Source organism: Quercus lobata, chromosome 5, assembly GCF_001633185.2.
Source record: "Quercus lobata isolate SW786 chromosome 5, ValleyOak3.0 Primary Assembly, whole genome shotgun sequence".
In the NCBI taxonomy this organism is placed as follows: Eukaryota; Viridiplantae; Streptophyta; class Magnoliopsida; order Fagales; family Fagaceae; genus Quercus; species Quercus lobata.
The window spans coordinates 68,118,004-68,132,085 of record NC_044908.1 but is presented as its reverse complement, the minus strand read 5'-3'; the positions used below and the strand labels follow the sequence as shown (position 1 = coordinate 68,132,085).

The window sequence follows — 14,082 nt, the reverse complement described above, 5'->3', positions numbered from 1 at the left end:
GTGGCAATGGTGAATAAGGCTGGGCATGGTGTACCAGCTCAAAGCCATTGTAAGGACCAGAAGTGATCTCCTCAACTGGTGTTGAGGCATTGAACTCTTTCTCTCCTCCATTAAAGATGAGAACTTTGATCTTCTTCTTTTGTGAATAGGACAGTACATTCATGCAGTTTCCCATTGTGCTTGAAAACAAACAAATTAGGATCATCAATTTATAATTTGGCATGGCCATATTTCAAGTTGGAGGCGGTTCAACGTGCAAACCAATACCATCACTACCTCATTATCAGTTCAATTTTATTTATATAACCTTTCTTAGTTGCCCAAGTCAAGGGTAGGGATTTTCAAGTAAGCTCCCTGCTCACATGAAGATATCCCACTATTTTCATTTTGATTATCTTGATGTCAACAAAGTCAGAGGTCTGTGCGTTTTTTATTGCAATCCTTTATCAAAGAACATAATATTTATTCAGATGTCAAAAGCCAACTTATTTTTTTAAGCAGAATTTAGAGTCAAATTTTTTTTAAGCGTTTAGCAGAATAGAAGTCAACGAATTTAGGGCCACAAATCACTTATTACCTCTCCGTCTTTATCTTCCATTATCACAGCAACAGCTTCTTCCTTTTTTTTTTTTTTTCTGCTTGAAAAATAGTAAAATACAAAACAATACTTTCCCAATTCCCATGTAGCTGTTCCTGAATTTATTCAATCATGGTCCTATAAGATCTGACGTGTAATGTATTAAGGGATCAGAGTATAACTATAGGCAATTTTATCCAAAAATTCTTAAAACTTCATTAACTCTACAAGAGATTAAAGTATAAATAGATTTCATCGTCTAATATCATCTCCTCTGAGAGATAAGATCAAAAACAAATAAAAGAAGCATTTGAGAAGCAGCACATACCACTTCTAAGCATTACATATCAATGAGAAGAGCAGTTCATAAAACACCTAAGCAGCAACTAATCCAGGTGAACTTCTAGACTCTAACCACGATTGGGCCGCAACCTTTGTAGTCAAAAACCAGCCAACCTTATCTGGAGCCTCATGGAATGGAGCATTGAGTTCCTTCAAATGTGACTCAAAAACAGCTGCTAATCCCTTATCTGAGTACTTGTGCTTCCCATGTCCTGTATTGATTCCAAGCAACGGAGGAAGCTCCTCCCCAGATTCCAATGCCTTGGTCAAATCATTTATCCATACATGTAATGCAGTCAAGGCTGCACCAAGAGAGAGACCCTTTAGATATAGAGACCACTGGGTTGAAGACCTAGACTGAATATCTGTGTATATCTCAAGTGTAATCCCCAAGTCTAGTAGCTCACATGCTCTCTGCAACAGATCTAGTTTGACACAGATATCAATTAAGCAATTGCAATATGCCTTCCTTACATCAGAACCAATGGAATCAAAGAGTTCTGATGATCCCCTTTTAAATTCTTCATCATTATCTTGCTCCCCCACCAATAGTTGTACCACATGACCAAGCTTGGAATCAGCCTTCTCAACACAATCAGTAAGCTTACTAAGTTCTTCCTTTGGTGTTTGGGTCATGACATTCAGAAGACAACAGCAGAAGCGTTCATCTGGAGTAATTCCCAACTCCAAGAGTCGATGGAATGTCCTCACAACATCATCAGTACGCTGAGCTTTCCCATAACATTGTATGAGTGATGTCAGAACAAAGATGTTTGGCTCAAAACCTGCTTCAAACATCTCATTCAATGTCACCTCAGCCTCTGAGACTTTACCACTGCAGGAATATATGGTAATCAAGGATGAAAAAGACCAACTGTCAGGCTTGCAAGTCCCGGAATTTTTCATATCTTCAACAATCTCAACAGCCTCATCAACATAGCCAAGATCAGCACACATAGCCAAAAGAGTGTTGTAGAGAACTATAGTCAACTCCGCTCCCTTCTCCTTCATCTCCTTATACACACTAAGCGCATCTTCACCATATCGAGCTCTACCATAAGCCCGTAAAAGAGATGCATATGTCCCAAAATTCGGCAAAAACCCATTTTTTTTCATCTCTCTGTAAATGATCTTAGCTTGCCAAGGCCTCTTAGCTCTTCCCATTGCATCAATCAAAGTGTTATATATAACCAAGTTAGGCTTCACACCAAGAGCTTTCATCTCTTCATAAACATTCAAGCACCCATCAAAATTTCCCGACGTTCCATAAATTTTAATCAATGTTGAGAACGTCACTGGATCAATACGCCACTTTTGAGTTCTAGCTCTGTCATACAAACTCAAGGCCATATTAACATTACCAGCCCGTCCATAGGCGTCTATCATAGCTGAATACGTAACACCATCAGGAACACACCCAAAACTGGGCATCTTCTCAAACCACTCGACAGCCTTATGTGGAAAAGAACATAGCCTAGCACAAGTAATCATAGTCGAAAACGTGGTGTTAACAGGTTTAACTCCTCTCTCAAGCATTTCATCAAACAGCTTCTCTGCTCTTTCAAAATCCCTACACTTTCTAAACACTTTCAAAGTCACATTATAAAGTATCACCTCCCTACTTAGTTTCAACCTTTGTTGAAAGTGCCTAAGTGCAAGGTATGCAGTTTCTGGATTCACCATATTATTAATAATAGTCACAGCATCTTGTTCTAAAATTCTATCACCTAAACCCCTAAGAACTTCAGCAACATCTTCCTCATTTGGACTACATGAATTCAAAGACTCAGCCATTTTCACAAGAGAAGCATACCTTGCATCATAGGAATTCTTGCGAAGCTGTGAGGCTCTGGAGCTTTTGGGATTGACCCAGATATAGTTTTTGGAGGAGGACCCGGATTTCCCATCTGGGTATTGAGAATCATTGCCCTTTGAGGGGTTTAAGTTCTGGGTTTCTTGTGGGATTGGGTCTTGTAGAGAAACATGGGTTATTTGAAGTAAGGTTTTTGGTTGAGATGGGAGAAGAGTGGGCATGAAAGAGTAGGTGAAAGTGGAGGTTTTGGAACCAAGTTTTGGTGGAGAGGAAAGAGAGTTGCAGAGAGGTTGACGGTCGTGCAAAAGGGAGGAAGGTGAAGAGCAGAGATGGTAAGCCATTTCCCTCTCTCTTTGCTCTGTGTGTGTTTATTTTGGGGGGCTGGGGGGGTTTAGAGGGAGGGAGGAGGCCTTATCAAGTGAGCCGTTTATGAGCAAATTTGTTTTTCACTATATTGTCCTTAGTTTTATCACTTCAAGTGTAGCTACAAACTTTTTTTTTAATTTATATATATATATATATAAGGGATGTATGGATTCTTGAGAAGAGAGGAGCCGTGGTGGTCTCCCGGACCACTCGAATCTCACGATTGAATAGAAAGTTGGATCTACATTGGATCTCACCTGAATCGCCCCATTTATCTTTTTAAGGAGAAGTTTGGTTTCAAACCCCGGTTCGAACAGGAGAAGTACGCCATGTTAATGTGCTTTGGATGATCCACATCTCAGGGTCAGGTGCTGATGAGCACATTGAACTATCCATGTGGCTGAGAGCCCTCACAGCCCAAGCATAACGACGCAATTATCAGGGGCACGTTCTACCACTGAGCTAATAGCCTGTCGTGCGGGCCTCCCGTCGGGACCCGCTATGCCAAAAGCGAGAGAAAGCCCATCCCTCTATTTCCTTTTTTACGTTTCCATGTCCCTCCCGTGTGGCGACATGGGGGCGACAAAAAGGGGATCCTATCAACTTGTTCCGACCTAGGAAAATAAGAAAGATAGAAATTCTACTCTACCCTAATCTAGTATATGTGTGTGAAACTCCCTCTTGAAAACTTGAACCCCGACCTTTGTCCCCTATACCCCATAAACATTTATACTTGTAGAGTGACCATTGCACTAAGAGTGTGCGGTGGTAGCTTCAACCATTTTTGAGTGAGGTAGAGTCGTGGGTTGCAGTTAATTAACTTAATTACTGATATATTTTTTTTTTTGTCAAATAAGATATATGAGATTCAATTCGTGGCTATACAAAACAGCAATTATCAAAAGCGGACACCTACTATATCATATTTATCAACAAAAAAAAAAAAAAGCAAGGCATTTAGCATGGGATTTGGGTTTTTTGTTTTTGTTTTTTTGGTTATAATTTGATAGTTGATGGGTTTAGGGGATTTAAATCGTGGATATTTTTGTTTGGAAACACTTGGAGGTTGACATTAAGCTACAACTTACAAAGTTTTTGGCTATCTTTTTAAAAAAAATATTTTTGGTAAATGCATCAACTACAATTAATGTTTCACAAAATAAGACCTAAAAAATATGAGAAAATTTGTACCAACCCAGCCTCCCTTGAATGAATGAATGAAAAAAAAAGCTTTTTCAAAAACTAAAATAAATAAAATTTAAAAAACCTTAATTTCCAATTAGACATGGTGTGGACACTAAAATAGGAAATTCTATATTTTTTTTGAGCCTTTTTTTTTTGGTCATTTAAGAGATGTTAGTGTAAATAGTTTGCATTTCATGAGAGGAGAGTGTCTTATTTCTAGAGAAGAGGTAAGCGCAATAATGAAAAAACCGCATTGGAGGTTAGTGCAATTGTCCCCTTAAAAAAAAAGGAATGGCCTTTGTCTTATAGTGTGAATGTTGGAATATTTGAAATTTGTTAACTTTGTTGTTTGTTGCAATTTTCTTTTAGCTGTTGAACCATTGGAAATTAGATGTTGATAAACTGTCGACAATAGGAACTGTTTTTTATTTTTATTATATATATATGTATAAATTTAAAAAGAGATGTCAATGGAATTTTATTTGTCACTTAAATTGCTTTTATGAAAATAAATATTAAATTTAATATAGCCTCGCACAGGGACGGATCTACACTGGGTCAGAGGGGGGCCATTGCCCCCCCCCCCCCCCCACCAGCACATTAAAAAAAAAAACTAGTAGAAAAAAATTAAGATTTGCCCTTTTATATATATATATATATATATATATATATATATATATATATATTTGTCTCTACTCCTCTAAAATATTTAGATATTGACCTACAAGAAAATAAATAAATAAATAAAATTCATGCCCCTTTAACTACAAAAACAAAATAAAAAAATAAATATAGACTAAACAAAAATCGCACACAAAATAAAAAACACTTATTTTGTATGTTATACTTTGTTGATGTGTTTTATAATATAAAATGTTTAAGAAATACTTATTTTGTATGTAGTATTTTGTTGAATATGAAATAGATATTAGTTTTTATTTTCATAAATTTTTTTTTGGTTTTAAGCTTTGCCCCCCCCCCCCTCCCGTGCGGGTATGAATCCTAGTTCCGTCCCTGGCCTTGCACACTTAGATGATGAATTTTTATGGGTGTGTGGCCATTGTCATGTATCTAGCTCGTACATTAGGATTGGGGCATGCAAATAAAATGGCTCTAAGTTTGATCTAAAGGGATTATCGTAGGTTTAATTATTAGAGAAGCAATAATTACGGGCCCGTTTGTTATTGTTATTTAAACAACAATTATCAGTGTTTAAACAATATTATATGTATTTGTACACACTTTTTCATCCACAAGTATTTCCAAAAAATACAAATAACATTACTAGAACAATATTACCAAACAGGCCTTATATGTTTTGTGATTTTTTTTTTTACTATGTTTTGCGATTTAGAAGTTTGCATTCTTGTTCTTTTCTTTTTTTGGACCGAAAATGTTTAACATTCTAAGGTTTAAGGTTTTGAATTATAACTCTTCTATAAAAAAAATTTGTGAATTATATATGTAAGGACACAATTCTCTAGCGGCCCAATAAGGATGTTGGGTTCGTGCATGAAAGATCCCTCACAATATGATTTGTAGAGAGTGGGCTTGAAAAGCTAGCCGTTGGTCGCGGGGCGGTGCCCGGTCCTGGTTTTAGAGGGATTCGTGTAGAAAAAGGATTTGGGCTTGAACGTTTAAGCCCTACGGCACCGCATCCTATGGGATGGGCCTCCTCGGACTTGATCCGAGAACCATTAGGGTCATACCCCGGTTACCTGACGATGAGTTTTTTCTGTAATCTCCGGTGTTGTTGAGATGTTCTCACCCAGATCGTCTCCTTTTCTTAGGAGGTTGAATGGCCACCTCCTCGAGTTACTTACTTTCTTCTTTTATACTCGTCTGCGTTAACTGTCCTTCGTCCACGTGTAGGGTCGATCTTTACAAGACTGATACTTGTCCCATCAGTCTAATCCTAGAATTGTTGGGGATGTCAGGTGCAGAGTCTTATCTGGAGGGGTAGTAAGGATAACTTCCCCCAAGATATTTTGGATCTCCTTACGAATTCGTTCCTATACCAGTTTTACCCCTTTACTCCGGTGGGATTCTGGATTTGCCGAGGACTGAACTGTCCTCGGCTGCCTCCCAAAACTGTTTGGTGCTCTGCATTGTAGAGCTTGGGCCGTAGTTCTTCTTGGCTCGGGCCTTTGGACTCTCTAAGGGCGAATGGGCCTGGTCCATGAATTATTGGGCCCCACAATATAAATGTGAATTTTTTTTTTTTTTTCATTTTATGCTAAGGGTCCGTGCACTTATATCCTTTGGGGACACAGATAATATAATCCTTTTTTCTTTTTCTTTTTTTTTCTTGAATGATAATTTTATTTATTTATTTTGTTAATGAATGATAAAAACTTTATTGAAACAACGGCAACGGGCACAGCAAAGGACCATGGCACGAATGAAGGATGGGCTACGGAGGATCCAAATTAACATCAAACGGGCCAACAAAATCAAAAGTCAGGGCCCAACGAGCAAAGGGATTTGCCTTTGCCACTCTAAAACCCAAGGAGAAAGAGAAACTGGGAAAGCCTCCAGTGAGGCAGTGATAGATTCACTTTCTACACAAATCTTGCTCAATTGCCTGACTTAATTCAAACATTTGAGTGAGCAGAGTTGTGGGGGTTCTTGTTAATTGTCTAACTTAATTCAATTGGTAAAATCTGTGTCGATGAATAAGAGGATATGGGTTCGATCGTTGCCTATACTAAAGAACAATCATCAAGAGTGAACACCAACTTTATCAAATTTATCAACAAAAAAAATAGCAAGGTAGGTTTTGTTTTGTTTTTTTTTTTTTTTAGTTGGAGGATAGGGATTTAAATTGTGGATACCTTTATTTGGAAACACATAGATGTGCCAATTGAGTTACAACTTACAAGACTTTTGACTATCTTTTTTTTTTTTTTTTTTTTTTTTTTTTTTTTTTATAATTTTTGGAAAATATATCAAATGCAATTAATGTTTCACAAAATTACACTTAAAAAATAGGAAAAATTGCATTGACCTCTCTTGAATATATGAAAAATATGAAATTCTATATTTAAGAGAATTGGACAACAGTTTAAGTAGAGGATAAAATATGAAATTCTATATTTTTTAAAGCCTTTTTTTAATCATCTAAGGGATGTTATTGTAAATAGTTTGCATTTCAAGAGAGGTGAGTCTTATTTCAAATTAGATGGGAGATCAGTGTAATAACGAAAAACCACATCAGAGGTCAATGCAATTTTCCCCTCAAAAAAAGAAGTAATGGCCTTTGTCTCATAGTGTGAATGTTGGAATATTTGAAATTTGTTAACTTTTTGCAATTTTCTAGGAATTCTCTTTTAGCTGTTGAACTATTGGAAATTGGTTTTTGATAAACTATCGACTACAGGAACTGTTTTTTATAAATAAAATAAAAAGAAATGTCAACGGGATTCTATTTGTCACTTGAATTGCTTTTACGAAAATAAATATTGAATTTTGATGTGGCCGTACACACTTTTACAATGAATTTTTATGGGTGTGTGGTCATTGTCATGTATCTAAGTCATACATTGGGATTGGAGCATGACAACAAAATGGCTCTAGATTTGATTTAAAGGGATTATTGTAGGTTTAATTATTAGAGAAGTAATAACTACATGTTTTGGGATATGTTTTGTGATTTAGAAGTTCTTCTTCTTGTTCTTTTCTTCTTCTTTTTTGGACTAAAAAATGTTTAACATTCTAGGGTTTAAGGTTTTGAATTATAAATGTGAATTTTTTTTTTCATTTTTTTTTTTTGGGGGGGTGATTTGAAGTTAATGGATTAAAATTTTCACTAGAAGATGAATTGTAATGTTGCAAATTGCGTAAAATGCCATGGCTTGTACTATATTTAAATTCAACTAGTGACCCATTTTTTGGTAGGATGTTGATCCTTGAGTTGATTATGAATGTAAGTGGCAACAGATTTTATTTGAAAGACAATTGTATTTTGAAGTTATGACTATGATTACGGTTGCAGTACCAATGGTTCAATGTTGATAGACGGTTAAGGATTATAAAATTGTATGGTGCTATGAGTTTTGGGTTATTGGATTAACTCTCCAATAATCAAAAAAATTATGATACTTTTACCTAGCTAATTTTAGAGTAGTCTATTGGAAATTTTAAAAAGTTTGATAATTTTTATGGAGATTATCTTCTATAGCCTTATACAACCACAAACTATGGTTTCATACTGGATGATAAAGTTATGAAGATTTGGATTTATTTTATAAGTTCAGTAAAAATATCACTGTAACAGAATATAATACCTAAAAGGGTAGAGATTATCAAAATTCTATTTAATCTTATATAGTAATTAAGCATGATTGAGGAAATCTACAAGAGTGACACTAAGAAAGTTCGTAGTTTGTCAATCGATAAGATAACGATTAATGACCTTATGGAATAGAGGTAAAGATAAAACATTCATGATCTGACCTTTCCTCGTCTCATTACCATTCCTGGTAGATACAAGACATAAGCATGATTAGTTCGTTAGAAATTGGAGTAAGCGGCAAACTAATAGTTGAAGGGATTGTTTCAACATAAGCACCGACATTTGCCGAATGATGATGTTTTGTTTTACACAATAGAGTTATTCTTATAGTGGATTAAATTTTCCAAAAACTTCTTATGAATATAAAAAGTCTCTCCAAATCCACCTGGCCATTCTCTGCCTTTTTTTTTTCTTTTTTTTTTTCAGATTCTCTGACACCTTTGCCTGGGCAGAGTATACCAATACACTTTTTTGCTAAAGGGCCGTACACTTACATCTTTTGTAGACACAGATAATATTTATCATTTTTTAAATTATTTTTTTGTGCTTGAACGATAAACTTATTTATTTTTTTTGTTAGTGAATGAATGATAAACTTTATTGAAACAACGACAAAGGGCACAACAGAAGACTATCCTCACAGGCACGAATGGAGGATAGAGAGTCCAACAAAATCAAAAGTCAAAGCCCAACGAGTTAGATTTGCCTCTCTAAAAGCCCAGGAGAAGGAGAAAGCCTTCACTGATAAGTCTCACTTTCTACACAAATCTTTGCTCAATCTCTGCTGATTTGCTAATTGGATCAACCACTTGTTCAAGGATAGATAATATTATTTATTTATCCTTGAACAATGTTAGACCCATCTAAAAAAAATTACACAATTTTTTTTCATAATTTATTGAAATGGTAAGTAGTAATTTGTGCAACTTTATTTTTACATGAATTTACACTGTTTTTATTGTAATTATTGTAAGTCAATTATACTTCGTTATCTTTATAATTATCAAAAGAAAAAGGCCATGAATTTTTTATTTATAAATAAGATAGAATTTCAATGTATGACGCGGACTCCATGATAATTGCCTTTTATCAATATATTACTAATTAACCTAACTTGAAATAACGAAAATTTATCAAATTGTACTATTTTAGTGACTAGACTTATTTGTATATTGACGGTAATTCGACTACCGCAACCCAAAATTTTGGTACATGAAATTCCACTAACTAGTGCTTTAAGAAAGAAAAGAAAAGAATAAGCAACACAAAATTGGAAAACAAATATGCAGTTAGAATAAAAAGAAGCAACAATATCCATGGTTTTTATAACTGGACCGGCCAATTTGAACGGGTTAACCGAGACTAGAGGTCAAGCTGATTTTTTAGACCTATAAACCAACCAGTTCAGGGGTCTACAGTTTTTTTTTGGAAAAACCTTGATAATTACACACAGCTACACATGCAACAAATTCTACTTGACACGCTAACCATATAAGCAAGTTAGTATGTTGTGTTCTAAAGATACTAAGGGTGTGTTTAGATATCACTTATTTTGCTGAAAACTGAAAATACTGTAACAAAATAATTTTTAAATGTGTGAATAGTATCGTGGTACCATTTTTTAATGAAAATTTGTGTGAAAAAGAGGTTTGTGAGTCCCATGAACTGTTTATGAGACCCACTAACAGATACATTTCAGTGCAAAATTTGCTGGTCAAAGAGGTAGTGGGTCTTGTGCACAGTGCACGAGACCCACTGACAGACAACATCCCACACGAAAACACTGCTCTCAATTAAAAAAAATAAGATAAAAGGAAAACGCAAACACTACCCGGAAACGCAATTCATACGCTACCTAACTCTTATATTTATTTTACGTAGTGAATAAACAATTTTTTTTTTGGTCATAGTTTGATCTCAATCTAACCTCAAAATCTTGAATATCTCGTTTTCTGGTTCTTTTCTGGTTTGGGTTTCAAACCATGACAATATCCAAAGCAAACAATGAACAATAAACAATAGGGATTTTACATAATTAGCTATATATAAAAGGTTAAGGTTTTGGGTAGAGAATCGCCAATGCCACCACCACTAGTATTGCCGACAACAACTTTGGTGATGACATGAGCCAAATAGCAAAACTCTCTTGTCGACAACCTATTAAACCCATCTTCCCCAATCCTTCCACCCTCTCTCACAGCCGGCCACCACGTAATCATAAATGTTGTTGTACTTGAATGGTAAGATCAACGACAGGACCACAAAGTTCAATGATGCAACAATTCAATTAAGATCTTAATCATTGAATTGTTGCATCATAGAAATCCACTCTCTCCTCTCTCAATCGGTTGAGATTGTGTTTGATATATTTTGTTGATGTATGTGTCATGTTAACGTTAGTCAATTTAAAAGGTAGACTAACATAATTATCAATTTGACAAATTTGGGAAGTTCAAATCGAAAATTGGCTATTGGCATATACAGAAAGCAAAAAGAAGGTAAGTCCTTTCATACCAAAAACGAGCAAAGAAATTGATTGAGGTCCAACCAATTGCGTGAGGTAATGTAACATAAAATTAATTATTTTTTTTGAGAATAACATAAAATTAATTAAGTTCGTTGACTAATATTATTTGGCCAAAGAATGTGCACCAACTAGCATACTTTGACATTGGCGTATGCAGCCATGCATCCATGACCCTAACATGAAGAACTCATTACGGTTTTAGTTAAAGCAGGGGAATCCAATGTCGGCAGTACATATTGGAAGATGAAATGATTAATAGAAGCTTTTTTTCTTTTTTCTTTTTTCTTTTATTTGAATAGAAGCTTTTTATTATTTGAAAAAATCATTACAACTCAAAGTAACACTAAAATGAACAATAAATTTTCCCCACCGACAGTAACCGAACCCATATATTAATATCCTTATTATTATTAATAATATATAATATTTGTTTGTAATCCTATAATTCAAACCCAGCCAACTGGAACCATGTGAGACATAGGCAACTAGAACATCATCAACATCATCATCATCATCATCACCATCATGCTATGAAGGTTCCATTTTTTTTTTACATGATGGAGCATCCAGAGGGATTATCTTCACCGAAGTAATCACATGGACTCACGTAACTACTTCTATACCCACCACCACCACCACCACCATAACTATCATAAATGGGCCTTCCGTAGTAGCCATCATAAGATGGGGTTGGCCTACCATGTCCAGAATAGCATGGGCCCCCACCACGACCCTCATAGCATTCAGTGCAACAAGTCCCAAATGGAACCGGGTAAGCCAGTTGTGGTTGTGGTTGAGGTTGTGGTGGTGGTGGGTTTTCTTTAGGCTTTTCAGGCTCTTTTGGTTTTTCCTTAGGCTTCTCAGGTTCTTTCGGCTTTTCAGGCTCCTTGGGCTTCTCAGGGTCTTTTGGTTTCTCCTTAGGCTTCTCAGGTTCTTTTGGCTTTTCCTTCGGCTTTTCAGGCTCCTTGGGCTTCTCAGGGTCTTTTGGTTTCTCCTTAGGCTTCTCAGGCTGATCTTTTGGGTTTTCCTTTGGCTTCTCTTTAGGCTTCTCAATGATCTCAATGCTCTTAACGGCACAACCACCCTTGCAAATTATCTTTTGCTTAATCTTTTCAGGAGAGCAACATACCACTTTGATTAACACACAGTTTTCCTTCTCGTTGTATACCTGGTCTTGTATTTCTCTTGTTCACAAAAATTACCAACACATAATAACTCAGTTTTCTTTTTTAGCCACATAGAAAAAAAACACAAACTTGTTCATTCGATCATCTATACATTAAAAAAGAAAAAAAAAATTGAACTTAAGAAAAGAGAGACTCACGAGGGATTCTACAAAGCACTTTCTTGATCTTCTTGTAGCAGCGACTGCACTGAAGGTCGACCTTGATCATCATCAATGTTGTCTTCTATAAAAAGCAAATAAATTTTGGTATATATATAATCCATATTTAAACCAAAAAATACAAAAGCCAAAGAACAATTATGAGCAAAAAAGAGAAACTTGGAGATGTTGCCGACAGAATAATCAGAAAAAAAACAGTATCAGGTTCTGACATAAACAAAAAGAGTTTCTGCGACAGAATAAGCGGTAGAAGCCAATAACAAAAGAGTAACTTTTGACACAAAATCCCCACCACACAAAAAAAAAGAAAAAAGAAGAGACTGGAAGGGTTATCATCAAATGTGTATTAATCAAAAGGAAAAATGATTACGGCTAGAATTGACAAACCTTATCCACCCCTATGGCTGTGCAGCTTTGAATTCAGATCTCAAAACTCAGACCAAAAAAGTATTTGAAGGGGCAAACACTGCTCGATTGAGAAATCAAAGTACATGTATAGTGAAGAGGCCACGAGATGAGTTAGAAAGAGTAGCACATATATTATGCCAAACCACATCTTAAGAAGACGTGAAAACGTCATATGTCGTACGTCTACACCCAATGGGATGCGGACTCGCGGGCTTTCCCTTTGAATTTTCATGCTCCATCAAGATTAAAGAACTTGTCGTTATGTAATTTGCAGGGTGTGGTTTTTACACTTTTATTTTTGTGATTGCTGACACTCCAATCTATATCATTTTGCATGTTCTGGATCTGATTGACCCACCTCACCTTCCATTATCAAGGAAAATAATACTAAATTACTAATAATAATAATAATAATAATAATAATGGGCCATGCACCCTTAATGGGAACCCTACATGTGTCCCCAACCCCTAAGCTTCTTAGAGTATTGCTTAAGTTTGGGCCAGATCTGATCTATCATCACAAGGTACTGGATCAGATTGTACAATCACCAGTTTCACCCAACCTCTTGATTTTATGTTTGTGCATGCAGTCAGAATTGTCCAAAATTGTTTGGCTAAGCCTAACCGTAACCTTCTATTTATCTCTTCTGAAAAAAATAAAAAAATAGAAAACTGGCTGCAGGCTTTTGCAGCTTGAGAGCATTTAAGCAATCATAACTCCTAACAAACTCCGCCCATTCTAATCAGATCTGTGGGCTCATCTTCTAGACTGGTCCAATCTAAATATGACTTTAGTAGTATTTTTGTTTTATTATATTTTATTAACTCATTATTTAATTATTATTGGGAACGTAATAAAAGTTGAAGACCACACACTATTTATTCTAAAATTTTAGTATACCATAAAAAAATTTAAAATTTTAGTAAGTTCTCTAATTAGATATCTATGTGCAATAAACTCAACTAATAAAGTTTTCCTATAAAAAAAAAAAACTAAGAAAGTTATTTTTAATTAAATAAGAGGATTGAGTTTAAAGTTTGCTACAATCTTCAAATAATAATAAAGATAAAAAACGATCATTATAGTGAAAGCATTCACAACAAAGATTGTAAACGCTATAAATGCTATTTTTTATCATCTAAAACTATAAAATCTCTGCATCAAACATGCTATACATTCAAAAATTTACAATCTTGCTACAGTGCGCTCTCAAGAGATGAGAGC

At 35.4% G+C, this 14,082-nt stretch overlaps 2 protein-coding genes across 2 annotated transcripts; both read right to left on the bottom strand.

Annotated features, from left to right (window-relative positions):
* Nucleotides 1-768: 768 nt before the first annotated feature.
* On the bottom strand, nt 769-3,170 carry LOC115989675 (pentatricopeptide repeat-containing protein At4g16390, chloroplastic). Its single transcript, XM_031113486.1, has one exon. The coding sequence runs from the start codon at nt 3,071-3,073 to the stop codon at nt 953-955; it is 2,121 nt and encodes a 706-aa protein (XP_030969346.1). The 5' UTR covers nt 3,074-3,170; the 3' UTR covers nt 769-952.
* Nucleotides 3,171-11,389: 8,219 nt separating this feature from the next.
* LOC115989674 (protein PYRICULARIA ORYZAE RESISTANCE 21-like) lies at nt 11,390-13,186 on the bottom strand. Its single transcript, XM_031113485.1, has 3 exons — nt 12,837-13,186; nt 12,429-12,513; nt 11,390-12,286 (listed from the first exon to the last, which is right to left on the bottom strand). The coding sequence occupies exons 2-3, from the start codon at nt 12,499-12,501 to the stop codon at nt 11,655-11,657; spliced, it is 705 nt and encodes a 234-aa protein (XP_030969345.1). The 5' UTR covers nt 12,502-12,513; nt 12,837-13,186; the 3' UTR covers nt 11,390-11,654.
* Nucleotides 13,187-14,082: the final 896 nt, after the last annotated feature.

Excerpts from the sequence above, each read along its gene's own strand:
- LOC115989675 (XM_031113486.1), bottom strand. The coding sequence starts at position 3,073 with ATGGCTTACCATCTCTGCTCTTCACCTTCCTCCCTTTTGCACGACCGT.
- LOC115989674 (XM_031113485.1), bottom strand. The coding sequence starts at position 12,501 with ATGATGATCAAGGTCGACCTTCAGTGCAGTCGCTGCTACAAGAAGATC. Across the intron at positions 12,287-12,428 it reads AGTGCTTTGTAGAATCCCTC|AAATACAAGACCAGGTATAC; the intron begins GTGAGTCTCTCT and ends TGTGAACAAGAG.